Source organism: Ciona robusta, chromosome 4, assembly GCF_009617815.1.
Source record: "Ciona robusta chromosome 4, ASM961781v2".
Classification (NCBI taxonomy): Eukaryota; Metazoa; Chordata; class Ascidiacea; order Phlebobranchia; family Cionidae; genus Ciona; species Ciona robusta.
The window spans coordinates 2,937,324-2,962,791 of record NC_143238.1 but is presented as its reverse complement, the minus strand read 5'-3'; the positions used below and the strand labels follow the sequence as shown (position 1 = coordinate 2,962,791).

The 25,468-nt window shown below is 31.1% G+C and overlaps 3 protein-coding genes across 9 annotated transcripts in view; 2 read left to right on the top strand and 1 right to left on the bottom strand.

The window, feature by feature from the left end:
- The window catches only part of LOC149736631 (coiled-coil domain-containing protein 33-like), a 41,507-nt gene that overhangs the window by 13,125 nt on the left and 2,914 nt on the right, over nucleotides 1-25,468 (bottom strand). The gene's annotated exons all lie outside the window — the stretch shown is intronic.
- LOC149736632 (uncharacterized) lies at nucleotides 66-25,217 on the top strand. Its single transcript, XM_089877342.1, has 5 exons — nucleotides 66-830; nucleotides 22,178-22,255; nucleotides 22,835-23,047; nucleotides 23,411-23,578; nucleotides 24,069-25,217. The coding sequence occupies exons 1-5, from the start codon at nucleotides 681-683 to the stop codon at nucleotides 24,318-24,320; spliced, it is 861 nt and encodes a 286-aa protein (XP_089733468.1). The 5' UTR covers nucleotides 66-680; the 3' UTR covers nucleotides 24,321-25,217.
- Nucleotides 18,257-21,744, top strand: LOC149736633 (uncharacterized). Of its 5 annotated transcripts, none has more exons than XM_089877370.1 (4): nucleotides 18,257-18,815; nucleotides 20,792-20,821; nucleotides 20,885-21,033; nucleotides 21,401-21,744. In XM_089877370.1, exons 1-4 carry the CDS (start codon nucleotides 18,749-18,751, stop codon nucleotides 21,419-21,421), a joined length of 267 nt encoding a protein of 88 aa, XP_089733496.1. In that variant the 5' UTR covers nucleotides 18,257-18,748; the 3' UTR covers nucleotides 21,422-21,744. The 5 variants fall into 5 exon arrangements, with proteins under 5 accessions (XP_089733496.1, XP_089733493.1, XP_089733495.1 ...); XM_089877367.1 differs by having other exon boundaries at nucleotides 18,354-18,815; nucleotides 20,885-21,067; XM_089877371.1 differs by lacking the exon at nucleotides 18,257-18,815 and adding an exon at nucleotides 19,476-19,702.

The window sequence follows — 25,468 nt, the reverse complement described above, 5'->3', positions numbered from 1 at the left end:
TTTATTTGTTGTGTGAAAAATAACATAAATTTAATTTATCCTTATAAGTGTAGTAATGAGGATCAGATTAATTAAAATAGCAAAGAAAGGGGAATTAGCAGGAAAGCAAAAGTAAATAGAGTTTTGTGAGAATTCACTGTAGTCATTGGGTATTATATACATATAGACTGTTCTATTGTATTTATACAGTGTATTTAGACCAGAGTTGGCATATTACCCACTTAACCATTATACAGACACTTGTTTTTCCATAATTAAAACACTATGCTATAGGCATGACACTTTAATATCCTGCTGTTATTTTTGAAGGAGATAACATAAGTGAAGATTCTACCATGTTTACTATAGACTAAGTTTTATAAGACTTGTAGATAGCTTATAAATTGCATGTTATCTTATGCTGTGGGTCATGTATAAATTATGTATGTTGGCTGTGTAATGATCTACACCATCTATATTTAATTCATGTCCTTCCTTGTCCAACTACATTTACTTTTCATGTATATTTAATCAGCCTGCATGAGAAACTGCACTGTGTGGCTGTGGACTCTTGCATGGTATTTATAATTTGCAGAGGGAAGCCTTCAAGTTAAATTAGAGCAATTTGTAAGAGCAAATATCCAATTACTGAGCCTGAGTGCAGCGGTATATATATTCCTGTGCAATAACGAAACAGCATAATGAAAAGGGTATGCAGCATTATCAAAGAGCAAACTATGATGTCTTCAAAAGAAGGTTACATGGTAAAAAATGGCAATCAAAGTACTTCAATTAGTAGTAGCCCTGCATCGAGCAGGTCTTCCTCAAGAGCAAGCAGCACGCCAAATTCGGTTAGTAAAAACACACGCCAAAAACACTGGTTATTGGGTAAGGTCACTAATGCATTTTTGCCTTTAAGCGAAAAAAACGTTTCCAATTTCGTTTCGAATCGCGAAATTTCGTTTCGAAATGACTAAAATCTTTTCGAAAACGAAATTTCGTTTCCGAAATTTATGCCTTGAAACAAAATTTTGACAAAAAAACGTTTCGAGACTTTGAAATTAAAAAATCATAGGTTATGATCCGAAACATTTTGAAACTAAAAAGTCGTTTCGAAATATTAGCTACCAGTTGATGATGCTAGAGAGAGATATTGATAACACTTCAATGTGGAAACAGATTTTAACGTCTTAAAGTTTAAATTACCGCACAAACTCCCCCAAAAAAATACGTTTCCGAAACGTTTTTTGAAACATAATTTCGATTCTGAAATGTGAAATTTGGTTTCCGCAACGAAATTTTGTTTCTAAATCGTTGTTCGAAACGAAATTTGGTTTCAAACACGTTTTTCGAAACGAATTTTGTTTCCGAAACGAAATTTTGTTTTTAAAACAATTTTCGAAACGATTTTTTTCCGAAACGAAATTTTGTTTCCGAATCGTTTTTTCGAAACAATTTTTAAAATGAAATTTTGATTTCGAAACGTTTTTTCGAAACAAAATTTTGTTACCGAAACAATGTTTGAAATAAAAACTTTAATTCCGAAAAGTTTTTTTGAAATGAAATTTTGTTTCCGAAACGTTTTTCGAAACGAAATTTTGTTTCCGAAACGTTTTTTCGAAACGAAAATTTTGTTACCGAAACAATTTTTGAAATGAAATTTTGTTTCCGAAACGTTTTTCGAAACGAAATTTTGTTTCCGAAACGTTTTTTCTAAATGAAATTTTAAATCCGAAACGTTTTTCGGAAGGAAATTTTGTTTTCGAAACGTTTTTGGAAACGAAATTTTGTCTCCGAAACGTTTTTCGAAACGAAATTTTGTTTCCGAAACGTTTTTTAAACGAAATTTTATTTACGGACGTTTTTAATATTCTTTTTTGTTTTTGTCTCGGCCTCCAAAATTTTACTTAAAATCGAGTTTAACAAATTTTTCTTTACGAACAAATTTTAAATTTTAAATGTCATTTTTTCCTATATCTCCAAACCATTTTTGGAAACAAAATTTTGATTCCGAAACGTTTTTCGAACCGAAATTTTGTTTTCCGAATGGTTTTTTCGAAACGAAAATTTTGTCACCGAAACAATTTTCGAAACGAAATTTTGTTTCCGAAACGTTTTTCGAAACGGAATTTTGTTTTCCGAATCGTTTTTGTTACCGAAACAATTTCGAAACGAAATTTTGTTTTCGAAACGTTTTTTCGAAATGAAATTTTGAATCCGAAACGTTTTTCGGAAGGAAATTTTGTTTTCGAAACGTTTTAGGAAACGAAATTTTGTCTCCGAAACGTTTTTTGAAACGAAATTTTGTTTCCGAAACGTTTTTTCGAAATGAAATTTTGTTTTCGAAACGTTTTTTCGAAATGAAATTTTAAATCCGAAACGTTTTTCGGAAGGAAATTTTGTCTTCGAAACGTTTTTGGAAACGAAATTTTGTCTTCGAAACGTTTTTTAAACGAAATATTATTTACGGACGTTTTTAATATTCTTTTTTTTGTTTTTGTCTCGTCTTTCAAAATTTTACTAAAAATCGAGTTTAACAAATTTTTCTTTACGAACAAATTTTTAATTTTATTTGTTATTTTTTATTATCTTTCGAAACCATTTTTGGAAACGAAATTTTGATCCCGAAACGTTTTTCGAAACGAAATTTTGTTTCCGAATCGTTTTTCGAACCGAAATTTTGTTTTCCGAATCGTTTTTTCGAAACGAAAATTTTGTTACCGAAACAATTTTTGAAACGAAATTTTGATCCCGAAACGTTTTTCGAAACGAAATTTTGTTTCCGAATCGTTTTTCGAACCGAAATTTTGTTTTCCGAATCGTTTTTTCGAAACGAAAATTTTGTTACCGAAACAATTTTCGAACCGAAATTTTGTTTTCCGAATCGTATTTTCGAAACGAAAATTTGTTTCCGAAACGTTTTTTAAACGAAATATTATTTACGGACGTTTTTAATATTCTTTTTTTTTGTTTTTGTCTCGTCTTTCAAAATTTTACCAAAAATCGAGTTTAACAAATTTTTCTTTACGAACAAATTTTTAATTTTATTTGTTATTTTTTATTATATTTCGAAACCATTTTGGAAACGAAATTTTGATCCCGAAACGTTTTTCGAAACGAAATTTTGTTTCCGAATCGTTTTTCGAAACAAAATTTTGTCTCCGAAACGTTTTTCGAAACGAAATTTTGTTTCCGAAACGTTTTTTAAACGAAATACGGACGTTTTTAACATTCTTTTTTGTTTTTGTCTCGTCTTTCAAAGTTGTACTTAAAATCGAGTTTAACAAATTTGTCTTTACGACCAAATTTTTAAATTTTAAATGTCTTTTTTTTATTATATCTCCAAACCATTTTTGGAAACGAAATTTTGATTCCGAAACGTTTTTTGAACCGAAATTTTGTTTTCCGAATCGTTTTTTCGAAACGAAAATTTTGTTACCGAAACAATTTTTGAAATGAAATTTTGTTTCCGAAACGTTTTTCGAAACGAAATTTTGTTTCCGAATCGTTTTTCGAACCGAAATTTTGTTTTCCGAATCGTTTTTTCGAAACGAAAATTTTGTTACCGAAACAATTTTTGAAAGGAAATTTTGTTTCCGAAACGTTTTTTCGAAATGAAATTTTAAATCCGAAACGTTTTTCGGAAGAAAATTTTGTCTTCGAAACGTTTTTGGAAACAAAATTTTGTCTTCGAAACGTATTTCGAAACGAAATTTTGTTTCCGAAACGTTTTTTAAACGAAATATTATTTACGGACGTTTTTAATATTCTTTTTTTGTTTTTGTCTCGTCTTTCAAAATTTTACCAAAAATCGAGTTTAACAAATTTTTCTTTACGAACAAATCTTTAATTTTAATTGTTATTTTTTATTATATTTCGAAACCATTTTTGAAAACGAAATTTTGATCCCGAAACGTTTTTCGAAACGAAATTTTGTTTCCGAATCGTTTTTCGAAACAAAATTTTGTCTCCGAAACGTTTTTCGAAACGAAATTTTGTTTCCGAAACGTTTTTTAAACGAAATTTTATTTACGGACGTTTTTAACATTCTATTTTGTTTTTGTCTCGGCCTCCAAAATTTTACTTAAAATCGAGTTTAACAAATTTTTCTTTACGAACAAATTTTTAATTTTAAATGTCTTTTTTTATTATATCTCCAAACCATTTTTGGAAACGAAATTTTGATTCCGAAACGCTTTTCGAAACGAAATTTTGGTTCCGAATCGTTTTTTGAAACGAAATTTTGTTTACCGAAACGTTTTTCGTAACGTAATTTTGTTTCCGAATCGTTTTTTAAACGAAAATTTTGTTACCGAAACAATTTTTGAATTAAAATTTTCTCTTCGAAAAATTTTAAATATTCTTTTTGTTTTCTTCTCGTCTTTAAAAACGTTATTTAAAAGCGAGTTTATCAATTTTTTTTTTAACAAAATATTGTTTTTTTTATTATATTTCCAAACCGTTTTTGAAAACGGAATATTATTTCGAAAAAGTTTTTCGAAACAAAAGTGTTTCCGAATCGATTTTAAAACGAAATTTTGATTCTATAAGTTTTAAAAAATGTTTTTGTTTGTTTCGTAGGAATCGCGATTTACACACAGCTGAGCGATACGTTTATCGAAACAAACTGTTGTTTCTGGATAGTTTTTCATAATTTCGCTTTGAAAAAGATTATACGAATTTTGTTTTACGAAAACAAAAACAAAGTCTTTGAAAAACAAAATCTTGTAACGAAAGCGATTTAATTGCGTAATCGTGGGAATCGGCTTTATATACACGACCGAGCAATACGTTTATCGAAACGAAATTTTGTTTTCAAAGCGTTTTTGGAAATGAAATTTTGTTTCCAAAACAAAATGTTGTTTCTGGAAAGTTTTTCATAATTTCGCTTTAAAAAAGATTATACAAATTTTGTTTTACGAAAACAAAAACAAAGTCTTGTAAAAATCAAAATCTTGTAACGAAAGCGATTTAATTGCCTAATCGTGGGAATCTCTTTATACGCACGACCGTACCATAGTGAAAACAACTTTCATATGATTTTATATAGTAAATTTACTTTGATTTTCATAATTTTAACGTTGTAGTGTGCAGAACGCAAATACAAATTGATTCATGCTTTAATTGTTATATTCGGGGCAGAATAAGACATGTGAAAGCGATTTAACTGCCTAATCGTGGGAATCTCTTTATACGCACGACCAAACGATAGTGAAAACAACTTTCATATGATTTTATATAGTAAATCTACTTTGATTTTCATAATTTTAACGTTGTAGTGTGCAGAACGCAAATACAAATTGATTCATGCTTTAATTGTTATATTCGGAGCAGAATAAGACACGTGAAAGCGATTTAATTGCGTAATCGTGGGAACTGCGTTATATACACGACCGAGCAATACGTTTATCGAAACGAAATTTTGTTTTCAGAGCGTGTTTAGAAATGAAATTTTGTTTCGGAAACAAAATGTTGTTTCTGGAAAGTTTTTCATAATTTTGTTTTGAAAAAGATTTTTCGAATTTTGTTTTACGAAAACAAAATCAAAGTCTTGTAAAAATCAAAATCTTGTAACGAAAGCGATTTAATTGCGTAATCGTGGGAATCGCTTTATACGCACGACCGTACCATAGTGAAAACAACTTTCATATGATTTTATATAGTAAATTTACTTTGATTTTCATAATTTTAACGTTGTAGTGTGCAGAACGCAAATACAAATTGATTCATGCTTTAATTGTTATATTCGGGGCAGAATAAGACATGTGAAAGCGATTTAATTGCGTAATCGTGGGAATCGGCGTTATATACACGACCGAGCAATACGTTTATCGAAACGAAATTTTGTTTTCAGAACGTATTTAGAAATGAAATTTTGTTTTCGAAACAAAATGTTGTTTCTGGAAAGTTTTTCGTAATTTTGTTTTGAAAAAGATTTTTCGAATTTTGTTTTACGAAAACAAAATCAAAATCTTGTAAAAATCAAAATCTTGTAACGAGAGCGATTTAATTGCGTAATCGTGGGAATCGCTTTATACGCACGACCGTACCATAGTGAAAACAACTTTCATATGATTTTATATAGTAAATTTACTTTGATTTTCATAATTTTAACGTTGTAGTGTGCAGAACGCAAATACAAATTGATTCATGCTTTAATTGTTATATTCGGGGCAGAATAAGACATGTGAAAGCGATTTAATTGCGTAATCGTGGGAACTGCGTTATATACACGCCTGAGCAATACGTTTATCGAAACGAAATTTTGTTTCCAAAGCGTTTTTAGAAATGAAATTTTGTTTCGGAAACAAAATGTTGTTTCTGGAAAGTTTTTCATAATTTTGTTTTGAAAAAGATTTTTTGAATTTTGTTTTACGAAAACAAAATCAAAGTCTTGTAAAAATCAAAATCTTGTAACGAAAGCGATTTAATTGCGTAATCGTGGGAATCGCTTTATACGCACGACCGTACCATAGTGAAAACAACTTTCATATGATTTTATATAGTAAATTTACTTTGATTTTCATAATTTTAACGTTGTAGTGTGCAGAACGCAAATACAAATTGATTCATGCTTTAATTGTTATATTCGGGGCAGAATAAGACATGTGAAAGCGATTTAATTGCGTAATCGTGGGAATCGGGTTTATATACACGACCGAGCAATACGTTTATCGAAACGAAATTTTGTTTTCAAAGCGTTTTTAGAAATGAAATTTTGTTTCCAAAACAAAATGTTGTTTCCGGAAAATTTTCAATATTTTGTTTTGAAAAAGGTTTTTGGAATTTTGTTTTACGAAAACAAAATCAAAGTCTTGTAAAAATCAAAATCTTGTAACGAGAGCGATTTAATTGCGTTATCGTGGGAATCTCTTTATACGCACGACCGTACCATAGTGAAAACAACTTTCATATGATTTTATATAGTAAATTTACTTTGATTTTCATAATTTTAACGTTGTAGTGTGCAGAACGCAAATACAAATTGATTCATGCTTTAATTGTTATATTCGGGGCAGAATAAGACATGTGAAAGCGATTTAATTGCGTAATCGTGGGAATCGGCGTTATATACACGACCGAGCAATACGTTTATCGAAACGAAATTTTGTTTTCAGAACGTATTTAGAAATGAAATTTTGTTTTCGAAACAAAATGTTGTTTCTGGAAAGTTTTTCGTAATTTTGTTTTGAAAAAGATTTTTCGAATTTTGTTTTACGAAAACAAAATCAAAATCTTGTAAAAATCAAAATCTTGTAACGAAAGCGATTTAACTGCGTAATCGTGGGAATCATCGCTTTATACGCACGACCGTACCATAGTGAAAACAACTTTCATATGATTTTATATAGTAAATCTACTTTGATTTTCATAATTTTAACGTTGTAGTGTGCAGAACGCAAATACAAATTGATTCATGCTTTAATTGTTATATTCGGGGCAGAATAAGACATGTGAAAGCGATTTAATTGCGTAATCGTGGGAACTGCGTTATATACACGCCTGAGCAATACGTTTATCGAAACGAAATTTTGTTTCCAAAGCGTTTTTAGAAATGAAATTTTGTTTCGGAAACAAAATGTTGTTTCTGGAAAGTTTTTCATAATTTTGTTTTGAAAAAGATTTTTCGAATTTTGTTTTACGAAAACAAAATCAAAGTCTTGTAAAAATCAAAATCTTGTAACGAAAGCGATTTAATTGCGTAATCGTGGGAATCGCTTTATACGCACGACCGTACCATAGTGAAAACAACTTTCATATGATTTTATATAGTAAATTTACTTTGATTTTCATAATTTTAACGTTGTAGTGTGCAGAACGCAAATACAAATTGATTCATGTTTTAATTGTTATATTCGGGGCAGAATAACACATGTGAAAGCGATTTAATTGCGTAATCGTGGGAATCGTGTTTATATACACGACCGAGCAAAACATTTATCGAAACGAAATTTTGTATTCAAAGCGTATTTAGAAATGAAATTTTGTTTTCGAAACAAAATGTTGTTTCTGGAAAGTTGTTCGTAATTTTGTTTTGAAAAAGATTTTTCGAATTTTGTTTTACGAAAACAAAATCAAAGTCTTGTAAAAATCAAAATCTTGTAACGAAAGCGATTTAACTGCGTAATCGTGGGAATCATCGCTTTATACGCACGACCGTACCATAGTGAAAACAACTTTCATATGATTTTATATAGTAAATCTACTTTGATTTTCATAATTTTAACGTTGTAGTGTGCAGAACGCAAATACAAATTGATTCATGCTTTAATTGTTATATTCGGGGCAGAATAAGACATGTGAAAGCGATTTAATTGCGTAATCGTGGGAACTGCGTTATATACACGCCTGAGCAATACGTTTATCGAAACGAAATTTTGTTTCCAAAGCGTTTTTAGAAATGAAATTTTGTTTCGGAAACAAAATGTTGTTTCTGGAAAGTTTTTCATAATTTTGTTTTGAAAAAGATTTTTCGAATTTTGTTTTACGAAAACAAAATCAAAGTCTTGTAAAAATCAAAATCTTGTAACGAAAGCGATTTAATTGCGTAATCGTGGGAATCGCTTTATACGCACGACCGTACCATAGTGAAAACAACTTTCATATGATTTTATATAGTAAATTTACTTTGATTTTCATAATTTTAACGTTGTAGTGTGCAGAACGCAAATACAAATTGATTCATGTTTTAATTGTTATATTCGGGGCAGAATAACACATGTGAAAGCGATTTAATTGCGTAATCGTGGGAATCGTGTTTATATACACGACCGAGCAAAACATTTATCGAAACGAAATTTTGTATTCAAAGCGTATTTAGAAATGAAATTTTGTTTTCGAAACAAAATGTTGTTTCTGGAAAGTTGTTCGTACTTTTGTTTTGAAAAAGATTTTTCGAATTTTGTTTTACGAAAACAAAATCAAAGTCTTGTAAAAATCAAAATCTTGTAACGAAAGCGATTTAATTGCGTAATCGTGGGAATCTCTTTATACGTACGACCAAACGATAGTGAAAACAACTTTCATATGATTTTATATAGTAAATTTACTTTGATTTTCATAATTTTAACGTTGTAGTGTGCAGAACGCAAATACAAATTGATTCATGCTTTAATTGTTATATTCGGGGCAGAATAAGACATGTGAAAGCGATTTAATTGCGTAATCGTGGGAATCGGCGTTATATACACGACCGAGCAATACGTTTATCGAAACGATATTTTGTTTTCAAAGCGTTTTTAGAAATGAAATTTTGTTTCGGAAACAAAATGTTGTTTCTGGAAAGTTTTTCATAATTTTGTTTTGAAAAATATTTTTCGAATTTTGTTTTACGAAAACAAAATCAAAGTCTTGTAAAAATCAAAATCTTGTAACGAAAGCGATTTAATTGCGTAATCGTGGGAATCGCTTTATACGCACGACCGTACCATAGTGAAAACAACTTTCATATGATTTTATATAGTAAATCTACTTTGATTTTCATAATTTTAACGTTGTAGTGTGCAGAACGCAAATACAAATTGATTCATGCTTTAATTGTTATATTCGGGGCAGAATAAGACATGTGAAAGCGATTTAATTGCGTAATCGTGGGAATCGGGTTTATATACACGACAGAGCAATACGTTTATCGAAACGAAATTTTGTTTTCAAAGCGTTTTTAGAAATGAAATTTTGTTTCCAAAACAAAATGTTGTTTCCGGAAAATTTTCAATATTTTGTTTTGAAAAAGGTTTTTGGAATTTTGTTTTACGAAAACAAAATCAAAGTCTTGTAAAAATCAAAATCTTGTAACGAGAGCGATTTAATTGCGTTATCGTGGGAATCTCTTTATACGCACGACCAAACGATAGTGAAAACAACTTTCATATGATTTTATATAGTAAATTTACTTTGATTTTCATAATTTTAACGTTGTAGTGTGCAGAACGCAAATACAAATTGATTCATGCTTTAATTGTTATATTCGGGGCAGAATAAGACATGTGAAAGCGATTTAAATGCGTAATCGTGGGAATCGGCGTTATATACACGACCGAGCAATACGTTTATCGAAACGAAATTTTGTTTTCAGAACGTATTTAGAAATGAAATTTTGTTTTCGAAACAAAATGTTGTTTCTGGAAAGTTTTTCGTAATTTTGTTTTGAAAAAGATTTTTCGAATTTTGTTTTACGAAAACAAAATCAAAATCTTGTAAAAATCAAAATCTTGTAACGAGAGCGATTTAATTGCGTAATCGTGGGAATCGCTTTATACGCACGACCGTACCATAGTGAAAACAACTTTCATATGATTTTATATAGAGTAAATTTTCTTTTGATTTTCATAATTTTAACGTTGTAGTGTGCAGAACGCAAATACAAATTGATTCATGCTTTAATTGTTATATTCGGGGCAGAATAACACATGTGAAAGCGATTTAACTGCCTAATCGTGGGAATCTCTTTATAGGCACGACCAAACGATAGTGAAAACAACTTTCATATAAATTTATATAGTAAATCTACTTTGATTTTAATAATTTTAACGTTGTAGTGTCCAGAACGCAAATACAAATTGATTCATGCTTTAATTGTTATATTCGGGGCAGAATAAGACATGTGAAAGCGATTTAATTGCGTAATCGTGGGAACTGCGTTATATACACGCCCGAGCAATACGTTTATCGAAACGAAATTTTGTTTCCAAAGCGTTTTTAGAAATGAAATTTTGTTTCGGAAACAAAATGTTGTTTCTGGAAAGTTTTTCATAATTTTGTTTTGAAAAAGATTTTTCGAATTTTGTTTTACGAAAACAAAATCAAAGTCTTGTAAAAATCAAAATCTTGTAACGAAAGCGATTTAATTGCGTAATCGTGGGAATCGCTTTATACGCACGACCGTACCATAGTGAAAACAACTTTCATATGATTTTATATAGTAAATTTACTTTGATTTTCATAATTTTAACGTTGTAGTGTGCAGAACGCAAATACAAATTGATTCATGCTTTAATTGTTATATTCGGGGCAGAATAAGACATGTGAAAGCGATTTAATTGCGTAATCGTGGGAATCTGGTTTATATACACGACCGAGCAATACGTTTATCGAAACGAAATTTTGTTTTCAAAGCGTTTTTAGAAATGAAATTTTGTTTCCAAAACAAAATGTTGTTTCTGGAAAATTTTCAATATTTTGTGTTGAAAAAGGTTTTTGGAATTTTGTTTTACGAAAACAAAATCAAAGTCTTGTAAAAATCAAAATCTTGTAACGAGAGCGATTTAATTGCGTTATCGTGGGAATCTCTTTATACGCACGACCGTACCATAGTGAAAACAACTTTCATATGATTTTATATAGTAAATCTACTTTGATTTTAATAATTTTAACGTTGTAGTGTCCAGAACGCAAATACAAATTGATTCATGCTTTAATTGTTATATTCGGGGCAGAATAAGACATGTGAAAGCGATTTAATTGCGTAATCGTGGGAACTGCGTTATATACACGACCGAGCAATACGTTTATCGAAACGAAATTTTGTTTTCAAAGCGTTTTTAGAAATGAAATTTTGTTTCGGAAACAAAATGTTGTTTCTGGAAAGTTTTTCATATTTTGTTTTGAAAAAGGTTTTTGGAATTTTGTTTTACGAAAACAAAATCAAAATCTTGTAAAAATCAAAATCTTGTAACGAAAGCGATTTAATTGCCTAATCGTGGGAATCTCTTTATACGCACGACCGTACCATAGTGAAAACAACTTTCATATGATTTTATATAGTAAATCTACTTTGATTTTCATAATTTTAACGTTGTAGTGTGCAGAACGCAAATACAAATTGATTCATGCTTTAATTGTTATATTCGGGGCAGAATAAGACATGTGAAAGCGATTTAATTGCGTAATCGTGGGAACTGCGTTATATACACGACCGAGCAATACGTTTATCGAAACGAAATTTTGTTTTCAGAGCGTATTTAGAAATGAAATTTTGTTTTCGAAACAAAATGTTGTTTCTGGAAAGTTTTTCGTAATTTTGTTTTGAAAAAGATTTTTCGAATTTTGTTTTACGAAAACAAAATCAAAATCTTGTAAAAATCAAAATCTTGTAACGAGAGCGATTTAATTGCGTAATCGTGGGAATCGCTTTATACGCACGTACCATAGTGAAAACAACTTTCATATGATTTTATATAGTAAATCTACTTTGATTTTCATAATTTTAACGTTGTAGTGTGCAGAACGCAAATACAAATTGATTCATGCTTTAATTGTTATATTCGGGGCAGAATAACACATGTGAAAGCCATTTAACTGCGTAATCGTGGGAATCTCTTTATACGCACGACCGTACCATAGTGAAAACAACTTTCATATGATTTTATATAGTAAATTTACTTTGATTTTCATAATTTTAACGTTGTAGTGTGCAGAACGCAAATACAAATTGATTCATGCTTTAATTGTTATATTCGGGGCAGAATAAGACATGTGAAAGCGATTTAATTGCGTAATCGTGGGAATCGGCGTTATATACACGACCGAGCAATACGTTTATCGAAACGAAATTTTGTTTTCAGAACGTATTTAGAAATGAAATTTTGTTTTCGAAACAAAATGTTGTTTCTGGAAAGTTTTTCGTAATTTTGTTTTGAAAAAGATTTTTCGAATTTTGTTTTACGAAAACAAAATCAAAATCTTGTAAAAATCAAAATCTTGTAACGAAAGCGATTTAACTGCGTAATCGTGGGAATCATCGCTTTATACGCACGACCGTACCATAGTGAAAACAACTTTCATATGATTTTATATAGTAAATCTACTTTGATTTTCATAATTTTAACGTTGTAGTGTGCAGAACGCAAATACAAATTGATTCATGCTTTAATTGTTATATTCGGGGCAGAATAAGACATGTGAAAGCGATTTAATTGCGTAATCGTGGGAACTGCGTTATATACACGCCTGAGCAATACGTTTATCGAAACGAAATTTTGTTTCCAAAGCGTTTTTAGAAATGAAATTTTGTTTCGGAAACAAAATGTTGTTTCTGGAAAGTTTTTCATAATTTTGTTTTGAAAAAGATTTTTCGAATTTTGTTTTACGAAAACAAAATCAAAGTCTTGTAAAAATCAAAATCTTGTAACGAAAGCGATTTAATTGCGTAATCGTGGGAATCGCTTTATACGCACGACCGTACCATAGTGAAAACAACTTTCATATGATTTTATATAGTAAATTTACTTTGATTTTCATAATTTTAACGTTGTAGTGTGCAGAACGCAAATACAAATTGATTCATGTTTTAATTGTTATATTCGGGGCAGAATAACACATGTGAAAGCGATTTAATTGCGTAATCGTGGGAATCGTGTTTATATACACGACCGAGCAAAACATTTATCGAAACGAAATTTTGTATTCAAAGCGTATTTAGAAATGAAATTTTGTTTTCGAAACAAAATGTTGTTTCTGGAAAGTTGTTCGTAATTTTGTTTTGAAAAAGATTTTTCGAATTTTGTTTTACGAAAACAAAATCAAAGTCTTGTAAAAATCAAAATCTTGTAACGAAAGCGATTTAACTGCGTAATCGTGGGAATCATCGCTTTATACGCACGACCGTACCATAGTGAAAACAACTTTCATATGATTTTATATAGTAAATCTACTTTGATTTTCATAATTTTAACGTTGTAGTGTGCAGAACGCAAATACAAATTGATTCATGCTTTAATTGTTATATTCGGGGCAGAATAAGACATGTGAAAGCGATTTAATTGCGTAATCGTGGGAACTGCGTTATATACACGCCTGAGCAATACGTTTATCGAAACGAAATTTTGTTTCCAAAGCGTTTTTAGAAATGAAATTTTGTTTCGGAAACAAAATGTTGTTTCTGGAAAGTTTTTCATAATTTTGTTTTGAAAAAGATTTTTCGAATTTTGTTTTACGAAAACAAAATCAAAGTCTTGTAAAAATCAAAATCTTGTAACGAAAGCGATTTAATTGCGTAATCGTGGGAATCGCTTTATACGCACGACCGTACCATAGTGAAAACAACTTTCATATGATTTTATATAGTAAATTTACTTTGATTTTCATAATTTTAACGTTGTAGTGTGCAGAACGCAAATACAAATTGATTCATGTTTTAATTGTTATATTCGGGGCAGAATAACACATGTGAAAGCGATTTAATTGCGTAATCGTGGGAATCGTGTTTATATACACGACCGAGCAAAACATTTATCGAAACGAAATTTTGTATTCAAAGCGTATTTAGAAATGAAATTTTGTTTTCGAAACAAAATGTTGTTTCTGGAAAGTTGTTCGTACTTTTGTTTTGAAAAAGATTTTTCGAATTTTGTTTTACGAAAACAAAATCAAAGTCTTGTAAAAATCAAAATCTTGTAACGAAAGCGATTTAATTGCGTAATCGTGGGAATCTCTTTATACGTACGACCAAACGATAGTGAAAACAACTTTCATATGATTTTATATAGTAAATTTACTTTGATTTTCATAATTTTAACGTTGTAGTGTCCAGAACGCAAATACAAATTGATTCATGCTTTAATTGTTATATTCGGGGCAGAATAAGACATGTGAAAGCGATTTAATTGCGTAATCGTGGGAATCGGCGTTATATACACGACCGAGCAATACGTTTATCGAAACGATATTTTGTTTTCAAAGCGTTTTTAGAAATGAAATTTTGTTTCGGAAACAAAATGTTGTTTCTGGAAAGTTTTTCATAATTTTGTTTTGAAAAATATTTTTCGAATTTTGTTTTACGAAAACAAAATCAAAGTCTTGTAAAAATCAAAATCTTGTAACGAAAGCGATTTAATTGCGTAATCGTGGGAATCGCTTTATACGCACGACCGTACCATAGTGAAAACAACTTTCATATGATTTTATATAGTAAATCTACTTTGATTTTCATAATTTTAACGTTGTAGTGTGCAGAACGCAAATACAAATTGATTCATGCTTTAATTGTTATATTCGGGGCAGAATAAGACATGTGAAAGCGATTTAATTGCGTAATCGTGGGAATCGGGTTTATATACACGACAGAGCAATACGTTTATCGAAACGAAATTTTGTTTTCAAAGCGTTTTTAGAAATGAAATTTTGTTTCCAAAACAAAATGTTGTTTCCGGAAAATTTTCAATATTTTGTTTTGAAAAAGGTTTTTGGAATTTTGTTTTACGAAAACAAAATCAAAGTCTTGTAAAAATCAAAATCTTGTAACGAGAGCGATTTAATTGCGTTATCGTGGGAATCTCTTTATACGCACGACCAAACGATAGTGAAAACAACTTTCATATGATTTTATATAGTAAATTTACTTTGATTTTCATAATTTTAACGTTGTAGTGTGCAGAACGCAAATACAAATTGATTCATGCTTTAATTGTTATATTCGGGGCAGAATAAGACATGTGAAAGCGATTTAAATGCGTAATCGTGGGAATCGGCGTTATATACACGACCGAGCAATACGTTTATCGAAACGAAATTTTGTTTTCAGAACGTATTTAGAAATGAAATTTTGTTTTCGAAACAAAATGTTGTTTCTGGAAAGTTTTTCGTAATTTTGTTTTGAAAAAGATTTTTCGAATTTTGTTTTACGAAAACAAAATCAAAATCTTGTAAAAATCAAAATCTTGTAACGAGAGCGATTTAATTGCGTAATCGTGGGAATCGCTTTATACGCACGACCGTACCATAGTGAAAACAACTTTCATATGATTTTATATAGAGTAAATTTTCTTTTGATTTTCATAATTTTAACGTTGTAGTGTGCAGAACGCAAATACAAATTGATTCATGCTTTAATTGTTATATTCGGGGCAGAATAACACATGTGAAAGCGATTTAACTGCCTAATCGTGGGAATCTCTTTATAGGCACGACCAAACGATAGTGAAAACAACTTTCATATAAATTTATATAGTAAATCTACTTTGATTTTAATAATTTTAACGTTGTAGTGTCCAGAACGCAAATACAAATTGATTCATGCTTTAATTGTTATATTCGGGGCAGAATAAGACATGTGAAAGCGATTTAATTGCGTAATCGTGGGAACTGCGTTATATACACGCCCGAGCAATACGTTTATCGAAACGAAATTTTGTTTCCAAAGCGTTTTTAGAAATGAAATTTTGTTTCGGAAACAAAATGTTGTTTCTGGAAAGTTTTTCATAATTTTGTTTTGAAAAAGATTTTTCGAATTTTGTTTTACGAAAACAAAATCAAAGTCTTGTAAAAATCAAAATCTTGTAACGAAAGCGATTTAATTGCGTAATCGTGGGAATCGCTTTATACGCACGACCGTACCATAGTGAAAACAACTTTCATATGATTTTATATAGTAAATTTACTTTGATTTTCATAATTTTAACGTTGTAGTGTGCAGAACGCAAATACAAATTGATTCATGCTTTAATTGTTATATTCGGGGCAGAATAAGACATGTGAAAGCGATTTAATTGCGTAATCGTGGGAATCTGGTTTATATACACGACCGAGCAATACGTTTATCGAAACGAAATTTTGTTTTCAAAGCGTTTTTAGAAATGAAATTTTGTTTCCAAAACAAAATGTTGTTTCTGGAAAATTTTCAATATTTTGTGTTGAAAAAGGTTTTTGGAATTTTGTTTTACGAAAACAAAATCAAAGTCTTGTAAAAATCAAAATCTTGTAACGAGAGCGATTTAATTGCGTTATCGTGGGAATCTCTTTATACGCACGACCGTACCATAGTGAAAACAACTTTCATATGATTTTATATAGTAAATCTACTTTGATTTTAATAATTTTAACGTTGTAGTGTCCAGAACGCAAATACAAATTGATTCATGCTTTAATTGTTATATTCGGGGCAGAATAAGACATGTGAAAGCGATTTAATTGCGTAATCGTGGGAACTGCGTTATATACACGACCGAGCAATACGTTTATCGAAACGAAATTTTGTTTTCAAAGCGTTTTTAGAAATGAAATTTTGTTTCGGAAACAAAATGTTGTTTCTGGAAAGTTTTTCATATTTTGTTTTGAAAAAGGTTTTTGGAATTTTGTTTTACGAAAACAAAATCAAAATCTTGTAAAAATCAAAATCTTGTAACGAAAGCGATTTAATTGCCTAATCGTGGGAATCTCTTTATACGCACGACCGTACCATAGTGAAAACAACTTTCATATGGTTTTATATAGTAAATCTACTTTGATTTTCATAATTTTAACGTTGTAGTGTGCAGAACGCAAATACAAATTGATTCATGCTTTAATTGTTATATTCGGGGCAGAATAAGACATGTGAAAGCGATTTAATTGCGTAATCGTGGGAACTGCGTTATATACACGACCGAGCAATACGTTTATCGAAACGAAATTTTGTTTTCAGAGCGTATTTAGAAATGAAATTTTGTTTTCGAAACAAAATGTTGTTTCTGGAAAGTTTTTCGTAATTTTGTTTTGAAAAAGATTTTTCGAATTTTGTTTTACGAAAACAAAATCAAAATCTTGTAAAAATCAAAATCTTGTAACGAGAGCGATTTAATTGCGTAATCGTGGGAATCGCTTTATACGCACGTACCATAGTGAAAACAACTTTCATATGATTTTATATAGTAAATCTACTTTGATTTTCATAATTTTAACGTTGTAGTGTGCAGAACGCAAATACAAATTGATTCATGCTTTAATTGTTATATTCGGGGCAGAATAACACATGTGAAAGCCATTTAACTGCGTAATCGTGGGAATCTCTTTATACGCACGACCAAACCATAGTGAAAACAACTTTCATAAGATTTTATATAATAAATCTATTTGATTTTAATAATTTTAACGTTGTAGTGTGCAGAACGCAAATACAAATTGATTCATGCTTCAATTGTTATATTCGGGGCAGAATAACATATGTGAAAGCGATTTAATTGCGTAATCGTGGGAATCGGCTTTATATACACGACCGAGCAATACGTTTATCGAAACGAAATTTTGTTTTCAAAGCGTTTTTAGAAATGAAATTTTGTTTCCAAAACAAAATGTTGTTTCTGGAAAATTTTCAATATTTTGTTTTGAAAAAGGTTTTTGGAACTTTGTTTCACGAAAACAAAATCAAAGTCTTGTAAAAATCAAAATCTTGTAACGAGAGCGATTTAATTGCGTTATCGTGGGAATCTCTTTATACGAATGTTTCCCGTATTCTAATACAACTATTGAAACAAAAAAAATGAATGAAGGTCTAAAAACAGTTAAAATATGCAAAATGTCCGTCTGCCGCCCATGCTGATGCATGCATTTCACGCCTCATGAAACAAGATGGCGTCCATTGGCCATTGTTTTTAAACAATGACTGTCCTTACTTGTTGTACATCTATTTACTTTGGATATGCCTACAGCTGCAGCATATTTAAACAGTATTAAATAGTAGGTCTTTAATTGCGGTATATGTAAGTAAGAAGTGTTTTTAAATTTGCTCCTTTTCAACGAGAACAGAAAAAATTGTTGACAATTCCTGTTGTTTACGTGGTTTCAGAAGGGCGTCCATGAGAAAAAGATAGCGGATAAGGAAGAGAGAGAAAATTAGCGGTTTGAAATATCACCTGACCATGCTAACCAATCATAGCGCAGTTTGTTTAGCGACCGCGTGTTTCAGCTCATCATCGTGCAGATATGCCTACAGCTGCAGCATATTTAAGCAGTATTGAATAGTAGGTCTTTAATTGCGGTATGTGTAAGTAAGTAGTTTAGAATAGTCTGCCTGTCGATGTGGAGTACATTGAATGCTGTACCGCATGTGTGTATGTTATGTGCCACAGCCGTTGATGTTTTTAGTGAGTAATTATTTGGAACATCTCGCCGGTAATCCTGTCGCTGGTGACCAGTGAAAATTTTGGTCTCAAAATGTACCTTACGTCTCCCTGATACTCGCTGTATAATTTTTTTTTTTAAAAACTCGGGCGTTCGTATCGAAAATTAACTTTGAAAATGCGCGAAATCGTGCTGCGTCACCGTATTTTCCACACGAGCCGGCAAAGGTTAGATTATGACGTCATAGAATGCGTATTACAACCTTTGATTTCTACGTTACAGATTACGTAATTTGTTAGTTTTTTTGGATTTAGAGGTTACGGGTTAAACGTAGGGGTTAGGGTTGGGTTAAGGGTTAGGACTTGGGGTTTTCCCTAACATAAAACAGTGCGAAAAACACGATTATAACATGCTGTAACGTACGTAATATGTCACTACTGTGACGTAACATATCGCTATTGTGACGTAATAAATCGTTAACCTTACGCAAGTCAGGCGAATTACGGTGACGCAGCACGTTTTCGCGCATTTTCAAAGTTAATTTTCGACACGAACGCCCGAGTTTTTTCAAAAAAAAATTATACCGCGGGTATCAGGGAGACATAAAGTACATTTTGAGACCAAAATTTTCACTGGTCACCAGCGACAGGATTACCCATCTCGCCGGCCTATTAAATTTATATAAACTTTGCAAAATCTCATTGCGAGTTCTAACACTATTTAGATTATTCATATCGGTATTGGGCTATTTTCCCATTGCATGTCAGCCTATTTTCTCATTTGCAGATTAAATATTTACGAAATACACTATTAGTCTTGTATAACATTACATAATTTTTCTCATTGCTTTCCTGTGATCTGATCATAACATGCAAGCTTCAGACGAAGATTCAGAAAATTCGTATGCTGGGTACCCAAATTATTATTGTGTGATTTTAATTGACCAAATTAAAAGTGATATCTGATATATAGCTTAATATAGGTACTGTTTTAGCAGGTGAACAGTAAAAATGTTGCTTGACGCGCGTCGTTATTCGTTTAGTGCTACGTAAAGAAAATATACATAAAATTTCTGAAGGGGGTGTTCAAACACAACACCCCCCTCTAGATCCGCCACTGAGCACAAAAGAAACACCCCCTCTAGGGTCTTGTGTGTCTTAGTCAAACATACACTATCATTTTCTTCGTCCCCTTAAGATTGTTTTACAACGTGAAAAAAATCTAAATCTACGACTACACGCACGCGTGTGGGGTTTGTTGTCATACAAACGAAGACCCGTTCGTCGGAATTATTAGTTTTTCAGAACGATATATTGCGGAAATAAACTGCCTTAAATCTATTCCAATACTACTTTATTTACGAAATAGTTGAGGTTCACACGTGGATTCATTGCATCGTAAAAGCGGTTGTTTGACCTGGCAATTAATAACAACATAATAGCAATTCACACGTTGATAATTTGCTTCACATTGGCGATTCGCACGTGGATTATTTAGCCAACAGGAGTTTGAATACCAGTTGAACGTTTGTTTTTTAACGTTTGCGATCAAGCATTACACAGATTAAATACCGTTGTTAATCTATCTATTTTCATTAGTTCAAAATGGCAAAAAAAAAGATGTCTTTGTAGTGTAGACTTCATTCTCCATTTTTTGGACTACACAGAAAAACTTTTACGAATTACAGAATACATTCATCCGGTCGGTTTATTTGGCGCGAAAATAAAGTTCTGATTGTAATTTGTTACGTCGGACTTTGTTGCGCAAGAAAATGGATTAACGCGTCAACAAAACGTACAAATACCCTCCGTACAAACCATTTTTTCCGTGTTATTATAGAGCGAACAATTGATACTTATATTGTCATAGTATCACAATTATTTGGTGTTCCTTTTTAAGTACGAGGGTGCCTACTGCCTTGTAAATCTTTATTTTGCATAATTGCATTACTAATCCATCTGGGTTACATTTATTATAAATATATGCTTTTACATTCCAGGTGTTCAGCACATTGGCTGCAGCAGACGTGGTAAGTTCCCATTTATTTCCACATTTATAAGAGAAATTTAATCTTGTGTTTACACTTGTACAGGAAAGGAGTTTGTCAGAGTTCGCTTTTTGGATGACAAGTTAGAAAGGATTATAACAAATCCTAAAGAAATTAAAGTAAACCAACTTGCCATGAAAAATTTTGCAAACTTGTATGTGGGGCAACAAGTTACAGCCTACTGGTCATCCACGGTAAGTTTCTTTGTTGCAGAAATTATCACTCCAGGTTGTTAAACATAGGATATTTTTTTGTCTCATGCTTTTTACAGGAAGGAAATGTTTATTTGTTTTGAATCTTATATGTATAGTAGTAGCAGTAGTAAAGGTGTTGTAAATTATGATATTCACAGTTTGGTTGGGTTTCCCCAAGAGAATTTTACAGAATCTCTAATGTGCATAAGTTTCTGCCCACAGAAATTTTAAAGAAATTCCTGCGTATGCAAAAAATCTGAATAACTAGTTTATTCTTGGGTGTTATGTCGTCACAGTATTGGTGCTATTGGCCATGTACTAAAATTTCCAACTCTGGAATTCGTTCTAAGTTTTAATTTTTTTTCAGATACACCAAAGAAAAAGATAATAAATTTGTCTGACAGCGAAGTAACCCCCAAAAAAAGAAGAAGAAAATTGCCGTTTTAGAGTGTTGTCAACACTACTTATAAAAATTTCGCTTCAAGTTTTGTTTTCATTTTTCCATTCTTCAATGTGCTGTTTAATATTAATAATGTAAGTGTTTTAATGATCAATGCCTCAATTTATTATTACCTGCTGGATAAAAAAATTTATAGGTTAATACTATTTTCATTATGGTGTTCAGGTGTACTGTTTTATATTTTGAGTTCGTGTATGCATTTTTTGTTGTCAATGACTGTTATTTATACAATTACACTTTCTTTTGTTGTTCATGACATTTCTTTATTCAAGTTCCCAAAACTGTTCTTTATACCATTGGAATTTCATTCCAAACCGACTGTATTGTCCCAAAAATTATTTTGTTGATAAAAAAATGTGGCCAAACGTTAGGTGCCATGTTTTAGCAATGTAGTCCTACTCTCTACTGCCATCTGCTGGTCACCAATGCTCTTTATTCACAAAAAAAATGTGGCCAAACGTTAAGTGCATTGTAGTACTCTACTGCCACCTGCCGGTCACCAAAGCGTAAATTAAAACACACCCAAAAACGTTTCAGAAAAAAAAAAAAAACGTTTTTGACCATAACCTATCAAAAAACGTTAACACAAAAAACGTTTCGAAAAAAAAAAAAAACGTTTCTGACCGTAACATAGGGTTTGGAGTCTGGACACACAGTTAGATTTTCTAATGTGTCACCTTTTAGGTAAAAACTGATGAAAGATTATGCCTTGCTGAAGATATGATCAATGAGTTTAAAGATGAAGAGATGGTCGTCTTCCAGGTGCTAGTTCGATTTTAAATGCTTTTCGACTTAAATTTTTACAGATTGGATAAAAAACTAAATTAATACAGTATAGTATAACCTGTTTAGCAGATATTAACGACAATTTGTTTGCACTGTATTAAAATGTTTAATACAAGGTAATATTTTAAGATTGTATAAAAAATGAAAATAATACAGTATAGTAACAACCTGCTTATTGTACAGTAACAAAAAAAATTGCATAGTAATAAATTATTTAGAATGGGGGAACATTTTAAAATTAATTTTGTTACTTTGCTAAAACAAAAATCTGAAATAAATGTAATATATCATCGTTGGATTTTCACTGTTGTAGACAAATTTGTACTGTAACACTAAACTTAAGAATTTAAAACTAAAAAGACCAATAATTCAGTGACCATGTATATTTCTTTAAAATAAACGAAAACCTGACAGCTCTGTATAGTAGGGTGGGGTAAGATTGGTACTATTAGCACATAATGTCCCATATTTCCTAAACCTATTTTACAATTAACACTACAGCTATATAATTCTGGAAATATGCTTTGTTCCTTAACCTACTATATATGTTACTAGGAACAACTGAACAAAGATATCAACAACATGTTAAATAAAATGAAAGTGGAGAACCAAGAATATCTACAAAGATCTGTTGACACATGTTTTACAGATGATGATAATAAAACAGCGGCCACGATTAGGAAAGCATATGAAGAGGCTCAGGATAAAATCTTGACAGAAAAATTGCTACTTAAAGCAAAATTGGATTTCAACAATGCAGTGAAAAAAGTAGGGTGTTATTGTGACGTGTTTTATATTGTTTTGTAGTGTATTTGAGTGCTGTTTGTGGTGTATTTGAATGCCATTTTGGCCCTTTTAAAATGAAAAAAGGGGGCGTTTGAGCTGTTTTATAAGATGAGTTTTCAAATAAAAAATGTCGTTTTAGTAGGGTGTTAATTTGCCTTTTTATACTGTTCAGTAGTTTGAATTACTTAGTAGCCTTTTTTAATTATATTAAATAAAATGCAAAAAATTCGTATATAAAGCTTGCTTTTTGTATTCCAACCTAACTGTTTTGAGTGAAATAAAAAAATTGAAAAACGATTATATTTACAATGTCTAAAGATTTGTAAAATATTTGAAATTTTACAGAAAAAACATGAAATGTTTGCTGTTGAATGGAGTGGGCTTGCTTCAGATTACACGGAAAATGTAACTGAAGATATTGAGATCAGATTGTGGAGTGAAATGACGGCAAAGTTACAAGATGTTTACAGGGTATATAGGAACACTGCAAGTGATTTGAAACTGAACAAACAGGTAATTTAGTTTGAATTTTTGGCATTAACAGCATGATATAAATGGTTGATTGGAATTTATTTATTTTTATATATCTAATGCCTGCTTATAAGTTACCATATATGTAACTGAACAATATTTTTTAGGAGGGGTTAATATATTATGTATGACTGACAATTTCGATGGCTCCTGATTGTAATTTATTTATTTTCCTATATCTGATGCCTGCTTACGAGTTACTACATGTAACTTTGTTGGGACTGACAATTTAGACAGCCCATAAGGACAACTGCATTAAACTAATTGTCCTTAAGTGTCTTGCCCAAGAACATACACAATGGTAGCCACATCAAGCCTTTAACCCATATCCTCTAGGCTAAAGACAGGCACGCTAACCACTTTGCCATGGCATTGGTAATAGCTGTATACGTAAGGTAAATTTTATAAATCACATTAATAACTATGCCAAGCCTCAATAGTAGCAGACATAAACACTGTTATACATCTATAGGCAAACATCGAAATGACTGAAGATAGGTTGGAATCCTTACTGACACAAGTCCAACTTAATAACAATGAACGAATCCAACATTTCAATGCTGGTATGGAGGAATATTTAAACGAGGAATCCAAAAGAAGAGAGAACAATATACAGAAAGAAATGCAGCTTGAAATGAGAACAATGAAAAGAGAAATTGCACAACTTAAAAATAATGCTGACCGATTACGAATGACTAACTCTTCTGCCTGTATTATTTTATAATTTTTTTTTATTAATTAAATATATATATTTTTTTGCCTGCTATATATAGGTAACTTGACTGTAGTTTGCTTTGAATGGGTTCAGTTTTGTGCTTTTTAACGCAGGAATAGCTTCATAAGTGGCTAAATCTCACTTGAGAATAAACAGACAATTGGTTTGTTGTTACACGTCCACACTGGAGATAAGTCTCACACAATAAGATCAGATTACAGAATCACTGCTCCATGAGAATAGAAACCACAAACCACTAAATATTCATACAAAAACATACTGAAACTACACAAAACATTGATCTAAAATTATTGAGATTTCCATTGATTTTTCTAAGAGTTATGGTCAAATTTGTAAAAGTTAAAAGCTGAAACTAGTCACTACTTTAAATTATATAAATTCCATACTTTCTGAATATCCTTTACTGCTGTACTACAGGCACATATAAAGAACACAACTGTGTACCAGTACAAGTAACTTAGTTTGCCAATATTTGTTTACAGACCACTTTTACTGAGTGCAAAATAAATCAGATTGAGTGGTAGGCAAGCACTCTGTGTTCAAGTCAACCATGCAGGTCAAGCTCCACTGGTTTAGAAATGTTTACAAATTTACAGAGAACAAGGTTGAAACATTGAAGAGTAATTTCAAGCAGTGCTTGTGTTGGCTTTGAGCTTGTTTTAGGCAGTTGCTGGTATACACTGCCAGTCAGTGAAGTGAATTGTAATAGCTTTTAATATAGGAAGGTAAACATTGGATGAATGGAAAGTAAACATGAGTGTTTGTTGGACAAACGCTGCCGATTGAATTGAGGTGTTGGCAGTTGTAACTTTTAATTAATGTGAAAAGTAAAACGCGTGTACCTAAATGTTTAGTTTAAATGAGGAATACATTTTTGACAGCTTGCACTGTGTTGTGATATTTTAAAGCATTCTTGGCTGTGGTTACAAAAGAACAATCGTTTTCAGAGATTTCTCAATAGATTGAAATAGTAAAGTGACGAATCTAAATCACAATAATGACGGCACTAAGCAAACAAGTTATTGTTCATGTGCCATTGTTAAAAGTAGCACGGCAAGCCAAAGTTTCTTAACAAGAATACAAAGGTAGCTGTGGTAACAAAATGCTGGGAATTTTTTTACGTTTAATATTTAAAA